This window comes from Osmerus eperlanus, chromosome 7, assembly GCF_963692335.1.
Source record: "Osmerus eperlanus chromosome 7, fOsmEpe2.1, whole genome shotgun sequence".
Lineage (NCBI taxonomy): Eukaryota > Metazoa > Chordata > Actinopteri > Osmeriformes > Osmeridae > Osmerus > Osmerus eperlanus.
Genome location: NC_085024.1, coordinates 9332352 through 9343368, shown reverse-complemented (window position 1 = coordinate 9343368; position 11017 = coordinate 9332352). Strand labels below are relative to the sequence as shown.

Sequence of the window (11017 nt, the reverse complement as noted above, 5' to 3'; positions counted from 1 at the left end):
GCCGCTACTCCGTTGCATCCATCATACGGACGTTCAGGAGAGAAAATAGGTAAGAAATACTAGGCCTACTATGACAGAAAAACGGTTGTATTTTTGTATTTAGAGTATTTTTCATTGTTCTGTATTTGTACATTTTGCAGAACTGAAAGATTACCCCGGCGTGGTGGGAGGGAGCGTACCTTCTCAGATGCACAGGAAACAGCAATAGTCAACATGGTTATGGCAAATAACGCATTAACCATAAGACAAATAAGGAATACAATAATCAATGACCAAGTCACATTCCCCAACATTCTCACAGTTGGCCAGGCTACAGTGGACCGTGTTCTGAGGCAGAACGCACTAAGAATGAAGCAGATATACAGAGTGCCGTTCAACAGAAACTCTGACAGAGTCAAAGATTTGCGCCATGACTATGTGCAAGTAAGTCTTACTCTATATATTCTTACAGCTGATTGCGTCCTATTACTGTAGCACTGACACATTAGTGGACTATATTGTAATCCAATTCAATGTTACAGTATTTTCAAGTGTTTTACAACAATGTGTAGGCCTATTTCTGATAACTACTGTAATATTGTCATGTTTGTTTCAGAGAGTTCTTGAGCTAGAGGCAGCTGAGGAGTCGAATACATTTATTTATATTGATGAGGCTGGTTTCAACCTCTCCAAAACAAGGCGCAGGGGCAGAAACATCATTGGACAACGCACCATTATCAATGTCCCTGGCCAGCGGGGAGGGAATATCACTGTGTGCTGCCATAAACCACAACGGCATCCTCCATCACCACTCAATCATTGGCCCCTACAACACTGCCCGTCTCCTCATATTCCTGGACACACTCCACAACACACTTATTCCACCCGACCAAATAGTCCATGCAGAGCAGCCCAGGTATGTTGTTATCTGGGACAATGTAAGTTTCCACCGGGCTGCTCTGATCCACAATTGGTTCACCAACCACCCACGGTTTTTGGTGCTTCCCCTCCCACCATACTCTCCATTTCTAAACGCAATAGAAGAGTTTTTTTCTGCCTGGAGATGGAAGGTATACGAACGCAATCCGCAGGCGCAGATGCCCCTGATACAGGCCATGGAGGAGGCATGTGGCAATATAGCCCCTGAGGCCTTTCAGGGCTGGATTCGCCACACCAGGCGTTACTTTCCCCGCTGTCTGGCCAGAGAACATAGCCTGTGATGTTGATGAGGTCCTCTGGCCAGACAGGATCCGAAGACAGGATGCAGCCTAATTATTTTGTCCTCCTTTTTTACAGTGTTTTACAGTATATATTTTTTTATTTTACTTTTCTTCTTTGTTGTTGACTGTACTGGCCTATTCTTTATTTCACTTTTGAAACAAATAAATATTTTTGTTACTGTATATTTGTGTGTTGTTTCATATTGGAGTAAAAACATTTTACAGTTACATTTTACAGTATAACAATATGTACTAAGCCTAAGTAAGCCTATGGTATCACTGAACATGAAAAGGCAAAATGCTCCTGATAAGGCCTTCATACATGGTGTTTTCCCATTCATCGTAGTGTTTTCACTTGAGTACATCAGTGTTCAATCGATGCTTGAAAAGTCTACTCAAATAATAGTCTGTGTTTGTTGTTTGAAATCAAAATACCATTTTGAGGTGACATAACATTGTTTTGAAACCAAAGTAGCATTTTGCAGGAGTTATGAAGTGTTTTGAATTTTGTGTGAGTGGTTTTGGGGTTTGTGTTTAGAGTTTTGAGAAATCGGGGTAGGCTTTCAAAAAATGTGTGTTAGCAATCGATAAAAACTGTAAGAACATTTCATGTATGTGTGACAACCATTTGTTAAACTTGCTACAACAGGGCAGGCAACTCAAGCCATTTCTTTCAGCTCCAAGTAAATCGGCTATCGGCCAATGTGAACTTTTGTGCTCGTGCCCTGTTAGTATCCGCGAGCACATTTGAAGGCAACTTTTATTGACGTAAGCAAATAAATGGGGTGCTAGTTTACCCATTTCGGATTGGTTTAAAACTTAGCAAAAATCGGGAAAAATTCTTCTATGAAAAAGCTAGTAGTATGAGCCGGTTCGAGAATCGAACAAAAATTATTGGGGGAGATAGTTTTGTAAATGTTGACTGGAGTTAATAGAATGAAAAGAGTCGGAAGTCAAACACGAAATGCAATACCACCTACATCCACCGGGGCCGTTGCTTCAAGCCGAGGGTCGAAGGGTGGGGGCTTGTTTGAGCATCAAGCCTACGGCAACTCCCGAGGGACAAAACACCCTTGTCCGTTGTCACATAGAAAGGTCTGCTAGTAGTAGTCGTAGTTTCTTTGAACATGTAAAAAAAATATATATACAGACATGCATACATATATAAAATTAAAATGACAGCTTAATAAGGTCATGTACTTCTCAGCATAATCTTCCAAAATTAATATAAGTAATTCAAATGAGAAATTCCCATGTTCAAAAAGGAGTAGGAAGAAGTTCATAACAAACTTTTCAAGTCCTACCCCTTTTCTCTATTTTTATCCTTTAGTTAAATACGAAACAATTTGATGCTTCTCTTATACATACATCTTTACATACACCGTAAATCTACCTACCTACTGTTCCCATAAACCCATGCATTCACATAGCTACAGATGCATACATACATGCATACACATTCACATTTTTTCCTTCTTTCTTTTCCATCTATCTTCTTCATATCCGTCTATCTATAGCAAATCAAAAAATAATACAAATAATAACACCTCCATACTAGACTTAATATTTAGACCAAGGAACCTGTATACAATACTATCACCTTGAGTCCTTTTCGTATCCATTTAATATATTCAGTTTAAATAGTCTTTTAAAATTACTCATTGTTGTACATAATTTCATCTCTTCACTGCAGCTGTTCCATACATTAACTCCTTTGGTTGTGATAAGTGATACTATCCTCAGGATTTGCAAGCTAGCTAAACTTATATATCTAAAATAATTTTGTAGACATAACAATGGATTCTGCCACTAAATGAGTGACTTGGCTTCATTTCTGGACATAGTATCCACAACCGAAGTGTGTAACCGTTACACAATGCTGTAAGATCGCCTATACTCGTGCATTGCTCTTGGTACCCAGAATGCCCAGCGGGAAGCTGAAAAGCTACTAAATTAAGGGCATTAGCTTAGTTAAATAAGCATTGTTTGAAGTTCTATTGTTGTGTTTGTTCTGTTTTGATATGTGTAATGCTATGGTCTATAGTTTAGATAATTTGAGTGTTCACCCTGATTGGGAATGTTGTCTAGTTAGATCGCTATCCAAGCTGTCCGCAGCTTCTGCCCGTATGTAAAAGTAATCATTTATGACTAATAGTCCGCGCAACGGTAACATTGTTTACTTATAAAGTGCGGCTTGTACACAATGCGGCTTATTTTCTGTATAATATTGTAGACAAGTTACAACCAATTATAAAAAGATGATACAAAGAGCGTTTATCCTACCATCCTTCGTAGAAAGGAGAGTAGTAGACTATAATAGTAGAAATAAGGGTAGTAGACTGCAGTCTATGTAGGTAGGCCTAGATTAGGGAGTCAGATGGCTGAGCGGTTAGGGAATCGGGCTAGTAATCAGAAGGTTGCCAGATTGATTCCCGGCCGTGCAAAAATGACGTGTCCTTGGGCAAGGCACTTCACCCTACTTGCCTCAGGGGAATGTCCCTGTACTTACTGTAAGTATCTCTGGATAAGAGCGTCTGCTAAATGACTAAATGTAAATTATGTAGTCTGCTGGAATCACACACAAGGAAGCAAACTCACTGTAGCCAAGCCTTGACCACTGTTCAGTCTGTCTGCATCTCTGTGTGTCTTTGCATGTGGGACATTCTTGAACAGGATATGAAGGGTACCTTGCTCCAAAGCAGTACCTGAATATTATCATCAGTTTTCCAGGTCATCTTGAAACACAAAGAATCAAGGAGACTTTGTATTCAATTGTATAAAGCATTTTCATTGTTTAAAGTAGCCTATATGTTGACAAGTCTCTATATTACTTCATCCTCTCCTTCTGGCTTCTCCAATATTATAGGTGAAATATACTGTCCCCATGGGTGTCATATAATGTGTACATGTATATGTGACCTTATGAGTGACGTCACCGGTAATGAGATCACGCGAGATACGTTAGTCTTATGTTGATGCTAAAGTGATAAGTTGGATTTACCTGCCTGTGTGTTACCTTCACGTTTGTTCAATAGAGAACTTTGCACTTATACTTATTGAGTGGACATCAGTTCTTTACATGGTGTCAGAAGCGCTTGATGAACACATTGCTTCGAAAGGATGGCCAAGTTTAACCCCCCGGAAAGTTTTGCTTTCGACCGACCGAATGAATGGGCAGATTGGAAGCAACGTTTCCAGAGATTTCGGATGGCGACGAAACTTACTAAAGAGAGTGGCGAAGTTCAGGTCAGTTCACTGATTTATGCCATGGGCAGTGAAGCTGAGAACATTTTCAAATCTTTCAACTTTGCGGATGCAGCGGATGAGAAAAAGTTTGACGTTGTGTTAAAGAAATATGACGAATACTTCTATCCCAAACGCAACGTGATTCACGAGCGCGCTTGTTTTCACCAGAGAGTGCAGCGGCCCGGTGAGAAAGCTGAAATGTTCATCAGAGCCCTTTATGAGATGTCAGAACACTGTGAATTTGGCGTGAACAGAGACGAGCACATCCGTGACCGGATTGTTGTGGGCATTGTCGATAAAGAACTGTCACGCAAATTGCAACTGATGGCTGAACTGACGCTTGCTCAAACCGTTCAAAACGTTCGCCAGTCTGAAGAGGTCACACTCCAAGTTCACCAGCAGGGTGAAGCACACGCTGCAGTGCAGGAGGAGCAAATAACTTGCTGAGCAGAGACACAGCAACATCGATGGGGCTTGTGAAGCGCATCGAAGAAGTTCACAAAGCATTCGGTGAACTTGGAACTTTGAAAACAGAACCTGTTAAAATCCTGTTAAAAGAGAACGCACAGCCATACACAGTGCACACGGCCCGTCGCGTCCCTTTGCCCATGTTGCAGCAAGTAAAAGAAGAATTGCAGCGAATGGAGGAGAATGAGGTGATAGAAGCCGTGACTGAACCTACAGACTGGTGTGCACCAATGGTGCCAGTCCCACGGAAAAATGGAAAAGTGCGTATCTGTGTGGATTTGAAGAGGTTAAATGAAGGTGTACGTAGAGAGAGATATGTCCTTCCTACCGCAGAGGAAATCACTGCAAAGCTCAGTGGCGCAACCATGTTCACATCTTTGGATGCCGCCTCTGGCTTTTGGCAAATTCCTCTCCACCCAGAAAGCACCAAATTAACCACCTTCATAACGCCCTTTGGGAGATATGCCTTCAAACGACTCCCATTTGGTATCACGAGCGCGCCTGAAATTTTTCAGCGCAAGATGACGGAGACGCTCAACGGCCTGGAAGGCGTGGCAATCTTTATGGATGATGTGCTAGTGTATGGTGACACTCCTGAGCAGCACGACCAGCGTCTCAGCAAGGTGTTGGAGAGGATTGAGTCGGCCGGACTGAAGCTGAACAAAGAAAAATGTAAATTCAGACAAGACCAGCTTCACTTCCTGGGCCAGGTAATTGACAAATCAGGCGTGAGGCCGGACCCTGATAAAGTCAAAGCAATCCGTGAGCTCCCTCCACCACAGAATGTGAATGACCTAAGGCGTGTCCTGGGTATGTTTAACTACTTAGGGAAATACATCCCAAACCTGTCAACAGTGGGCCAGCCACTATATGAACTGTTAAGATCCAAGTCAGTTTGGACGTGGGACCATTCTCAACAGGAGGCATTCCAGCGCCTGAAAGACATTCTGTCTACCTCTCCAGTCCTGAAATTCTACGATGTGAACCGACCAACTGCTGTATCAGCTGATGCCAGCAGCTATGGCATTGGCGGGGTACTGCTGCAGCTGCACGACAAGGACTGGAAACCAGTGGCATTCTGCTCGCGTCGTCTGTCGGAGGCCGAGACCAGATATGCCCAAATTGAGAAAGAATGTTTGGCTAGTGTGTGGGCGTGTGAGAGATTCGAGAAGTACCTCTGTGGCCTTGAAAACTTCAAGTTGGTCACAGACCACAAACCTTTGGTGCCACTTATGAACAAAAAGGACCTTGACAATGTGCCAATACGATGCCAAAGGCTACTCATGAGACTGATGAGGTTTAAACCAACAGCTGAATACGCACCTGGAAAAACATTGACAGTGGCAGATACACTCTCGCGAAGTCCGCTACAGTACGTAGAAAGAGAGGCTGACACTCACTCAGATGTAACGTGTTACATAGCAGCCATTGTTGATAATATGCCAGCTACTCCACATAAACTGATGGCCATAAAGACAGCTACTGCAGCTGACTACAATCTTCAGTTAGTGTTGCAGTACGTCAGATCCGGTTGGCCTGAGTATATAGGCAATGATCCAGCAGTGATTAAAGACTACTTTCCCATCAGAAATGAACTGTCTGAACACAACGGGATCATCATTAGAGGAAACCGCATGGTGATTCCTGATGTCATGAGAGCAGACATCCTGGATCGAATACATGACGGACATCAAGGTCTGACAAAGTGCCGAGAGCGGGCCCATGCGTCTGTGTGGTGGCCCGGCGTCTCATCTGAAATTAAAAACAAAGTCCAGTCTTGTCAGGTATGCCGTGAGATGAAACCCGCACAGCGAAAGGAACCCCTGATCTCAACCCCTTTACCTGATAGACCCTGGAAGAGACTCGCCATTGACCTGTGTGACCATAACAAACACATCTACCTTGTTGTCTCGGACTACTTCTCCCGGTTCCTTGAGATACTTCACCTGCCAACAACCACTGCTTCACAGGTGATTTTAAAGCTGAAAGGAGTGTTTGGAAGATTTGGTTGTCCAGATGAGGTCGTTTCAGACAATGGGCCTCAGTTCTCTTGCCAAGAGTTTCAAGAGTTTGCAAGACAGTTTGACTTTATGCACATCACCTCTAGTCCACACAACCCCCAAGGGAAAGGACATGCTGAGAGAGGAGTACAAACCGCAAAGAGAATCCTACAGCAGAAAGATCCTCTGCTCGCCCTTATGTGCTATCGGTCAACGCCTTGCGCCACCACAGGCGTGAGCCCAGCAGAGCTGCTTATGGGCCGGAAGATCAAAACAACTCTTCCGACTCTGGAGGCAAATCTTCTGCCTCGATGGCCTGATCTGGAATTAGTCAGGAATAAGGATGCAATGGAAAAACAGAAACAAGCATTCTACTTTAATCAGCGCCATGGAGCCAGACCCCTACCACCACTAAAACCAGGTGATCCGGTCCTCATGAAATTGGACCATCAGAAGTCCTGGAAAACACCCGCCATTGTCACTGGAGAAGGCATCACACCTCGATCCTTTGTCATTGAAACACCCCAGGGTGCAACACTGCGACGCAACCGCCGTCACTTGCAACATGTTCCTGAAACAGCTGGAGCTGCACACCCTTTAGCTCCAGATGGACTACAGCAGGGAGCTGCTGGACAGCAGCCCGACCCTCCAGTTTCGACTGACACTACCTCACCAACAGCAAGTGTTAAACCACCAGACCCACAGAATGGACTGTTTCATACCCGGTCTGGCAGACAGAGTAAACCTGGGGAAAGACTGAATCTGTGAAAAAGAGAGAGAGAAAAAAAAAAGAAAGAATGTCACATGTTCACTGTGCTGTATGTTGCTATTTTGTTCAGTAATTAAGCTATGGACTGTGGGGAGGGGAAAGAAAAGAAAGAGAAAAAAATAAGGTTGTTGATTCTGTGAATTTAAAAGTTTACTGAAGCTGTGAAATAAGCTAATGTTCTAATGATCTAATTGATAAAATGCTCAGATTTTGATAATTTAGTGTTTGATAAGCTAAGTAATATCAGTGTCTTGCTGATTTAATGAAAGCAGTATCTTCTGAATGTTTAGTCAGGAAATGTAATTGTCTTGTTTTGTTCTGAGAGAAAGAAACAAGCTGAAAAAGGGGAGATGTCATATAATGTGTACATGTATATGTGACCTTATGAGTGACGTCACCGGTAATGAGATCACGCGAGATACGTTAGTCTTATGTTGATGCTAAAGTGATAAGTTGGATTTACCTGCCTGTGTGTTACCTTCACGTTTGTTCAATAGAGAACTTTGCACTTATACTTATTGAGTGGACATCAGTTCTTTACAATGGGTGTATCCAGGCCCACTGGAAGACTCAGGGGGTGACTGCCTGGTGCCCCCAGGGTTGAAAAATAATTTCTAAAATGCTCTGTAGAGTGGCAAAAATTAGAACAAGTGCCCTACTGTCTGCCATTCACATTGTGAAATATGTTTGAGTGCCCAGGGTGCCCCTTAACGCAATAAATGATAGTGTGCCCTTTTACACAACATTTATGTAAGTGCAAGATTTTACTAGTGCAAGATTACAGTAGAATACATGTTACGCCACCGGTCACTCAACCAGTCGTTTGTAGGCTGGGCTAGCAATGGCACAGAACAGTCACGTAATGTGACGAGACTGAATTTAAAAGTAGGCTATAAAAACACACTAGGAACAATGACGACATCGGCAACCATGCACCATGCATTATTAGTTTAATGTAATCTTTAAATTCAGGCTCGTCACATTAGTAACTTTGTTCTGAACAGAACTGGGTGTGCAGACACATACGAAAAGTTTCTCCTCCATCTTGAAATTGTGAAACCTAGAAATGTTTATCATGACCAAAGGTTGCTACGTTACAAGAAACAAGAAAACAATCCGATTGGCCAACGCTAGCGTTTTCACGCTCCTCATTTACATAAAGTTGAGAAAATCCAACTTGCAACGCTCCGCTCCGCTCGCCTTCCCACAATGCCCTACGCGAGCGTCAACGCCTGGTTTCATTGAAAATGAATTGGAAGCCGACGCCACGCGCCGCCCGCTCCGCTGCAGTGTGAACGCACTGTAAGGGCACCCAAAGCAGCACTCCGCAGTACATTCTTGTGGTACCTGCGAATGTGTCCCTTCTCTGCATGTTGTAATTCCCATCCTGTTGTTTGTAGCATGCACATGCTTCTCGTTGTACTATACTATGTCGTTGAGATGATATTGTTGAATAGTAGTTGAGATATTGTCATTGTACACCGGGCCTGGTGCACAGTCCATTCCTTGACTCTAAACACTGAAACACAGTTACAGTTTTTCTTGATTGCTTTGACCTGTTTAAAGAAACTGGGATCCACTCGGTTTTCATAATCACTGTCTCAGCAGAGCAGAGGACACCTCTTGCAAATGTGTTAACACTTTCTCATTGGATTAACAAATTTTCTCCACCCTTTTGCAAAACAGTTAACACGGATGTCATTCAAGCAGTCCAAACTCCATTGTTTTAGCTATGGTAACCAAACAGAAACCAGCTGTTCCTAACTTTTGGAAACTACCTACATCAGTATGAAAGCACTGAAGCACCTGTTTGACAGTCTGCAGGGCTTACGTAAAAGGTGCAGCGTCTGTGTTGTTCTTTGCCAACATGGATGGAAGAGGTCTAATACAGGTGAGAGTGAGAGGAAGAGGTAGAGGGGTCCGAGGAAGAGGAGTCCGAGTGCGAGGTGGAGGTATAGTTGGAAGGGGTCAGGTTTCTGATGACATTCGGGCAACTGTTATTGATCACATTATCTATCATGGCCTTTCACTTAGAGAGGCTGGACAAAGAGTCCAACCTGTTCTGAACAGAAGCACTGTCGCATCCATTGTCAGAATTTTTCGACAGGAAAACAGGTAATGTTGCTGTACAGTATATACAGAAATTTCTTCAGTGACATACTTTATGTAATTGTTCCATCATTCCCATTACATGTATTCTTTATAGAATCCAAAGGCTGCCATTCTCTGGTGGTAGAGGGAGAATGTTTACGTAGTGCTGAGCAGTAGACAGCCATTGTGAACATGGTTGTGGCAAACAACCATAAGGCTGCGTGAAATCAGGACAGCAGTGATTGAAGATCAGGGCATGTTTAGGAACATCAACAATGTGAGTGTGCCCACCATTGACCGCATCCTAAGAAAGAACCATATGGCAATGAAGCAGCTGTATACAGTTCCATTTCAAAGGAACTCTGACGTTGTGAAGGAGGCCAGATGCCAATATGTGGAGGTAAGGAAACATTACTACAGTATACTGTAATGCCTTGTCATATCATGCAGTTAGAGTCAACTGGTCACTTTTCATTGTAATTTTGCCTTTTTATACTTAGAGAAAAATGGAGCTTGAAGCTGAGGGGGCACATGTCTTCATTTATGTTGATGAAGCCGGCTTCAATCTCTGCAAAGTGAGACGACGTGGAAGGAACCTCATTGGGCACAGGGCCACTATAGCAGTTCCAGGACAGAGGGGCACCAACATAACCATGTGTGCTGCCATCTCCAATGATGGTGTCCTATGCAATATCCCCACTATTGGCCCATACAACACAGAGCGCCTCATAACATTACTGGATGCACTTCATGACAGGCTGATCCCACCTGAGGAGAGAGGGCTGTTGAGGCCTGGCATGCCACTCTTCGTCGTCATCACCTGGGACAATGTGGCGTTCCACCACTCTCGCCTTGTCAATGAGTGGTTTGCAGTACACCCTCGGATGATGATGCAGTTCCTTCCAGCATATACCCCATTTTTTAATCCCATAGAGGAGTTCTTCAGTGCTTGGAGGTGGAAGGTGCTGCCCCAGAAATAGGTGCAGAGAAATGTCAAGGTTGGATAAGGCATGCAAGAAGATTTTTCCCTCAGTGCATTGCAAGAGAGGATATTGAATGTGATGTGGATGAGGCCCCATCTTCAAGACAGAAGAGACTGAGTATCAATAGTGGCTATTTCTTATATTCTACAGTAATACATATTTATACTTTACTCTAATAGATTTTATTTAGGTTTATTTTGTGTAATATTTACAGTATTTCAGTTTTCAGCCACAGTTTGAAAATAAGAATCAATGGAATCA

The 11017-nt window shown here is 43.2% G+C and overlaps 2 protein-coding genes across 2 annotated transcripts; both read left to right on the top strand.

The window, feature by feature from the left end:
* The first annotated feature begins 4912 nt into the window (after window positions 1–4912).
* Window positions 4913–7681, top strand: LOC134023814 (uncharacterized protein K02A2.6-like). Its single transcript, XM_062466175.1, has one exon. It carries the CDS (start codon window positions 4913–4915, stop codon window positions 7679–7681), a length of 2769 nt encoding a protein of 922 aa, XP_062322159.1.
* Window positions 7682–9588: 1907 nt separating this feature from the next.
* Window positions 9589–10753, top strand: LOC134023813 (uncharacterized). The gene is made up of 2 exons (XM_062466174.1): window positions 9589–10173; window positions 10274–10753. The coding sequence occupies exons 1-2, from the start codon at window positions 10030–10032 to the stop codon at window positions 10751–10753; spliced, it is 624 nt and encodes a 207-aa protein (XP_062322158.1). The 5' UTR covers window positions 9589–10029.
* Window positions 10754–11017: the final 264 nt, after the last annotated feature.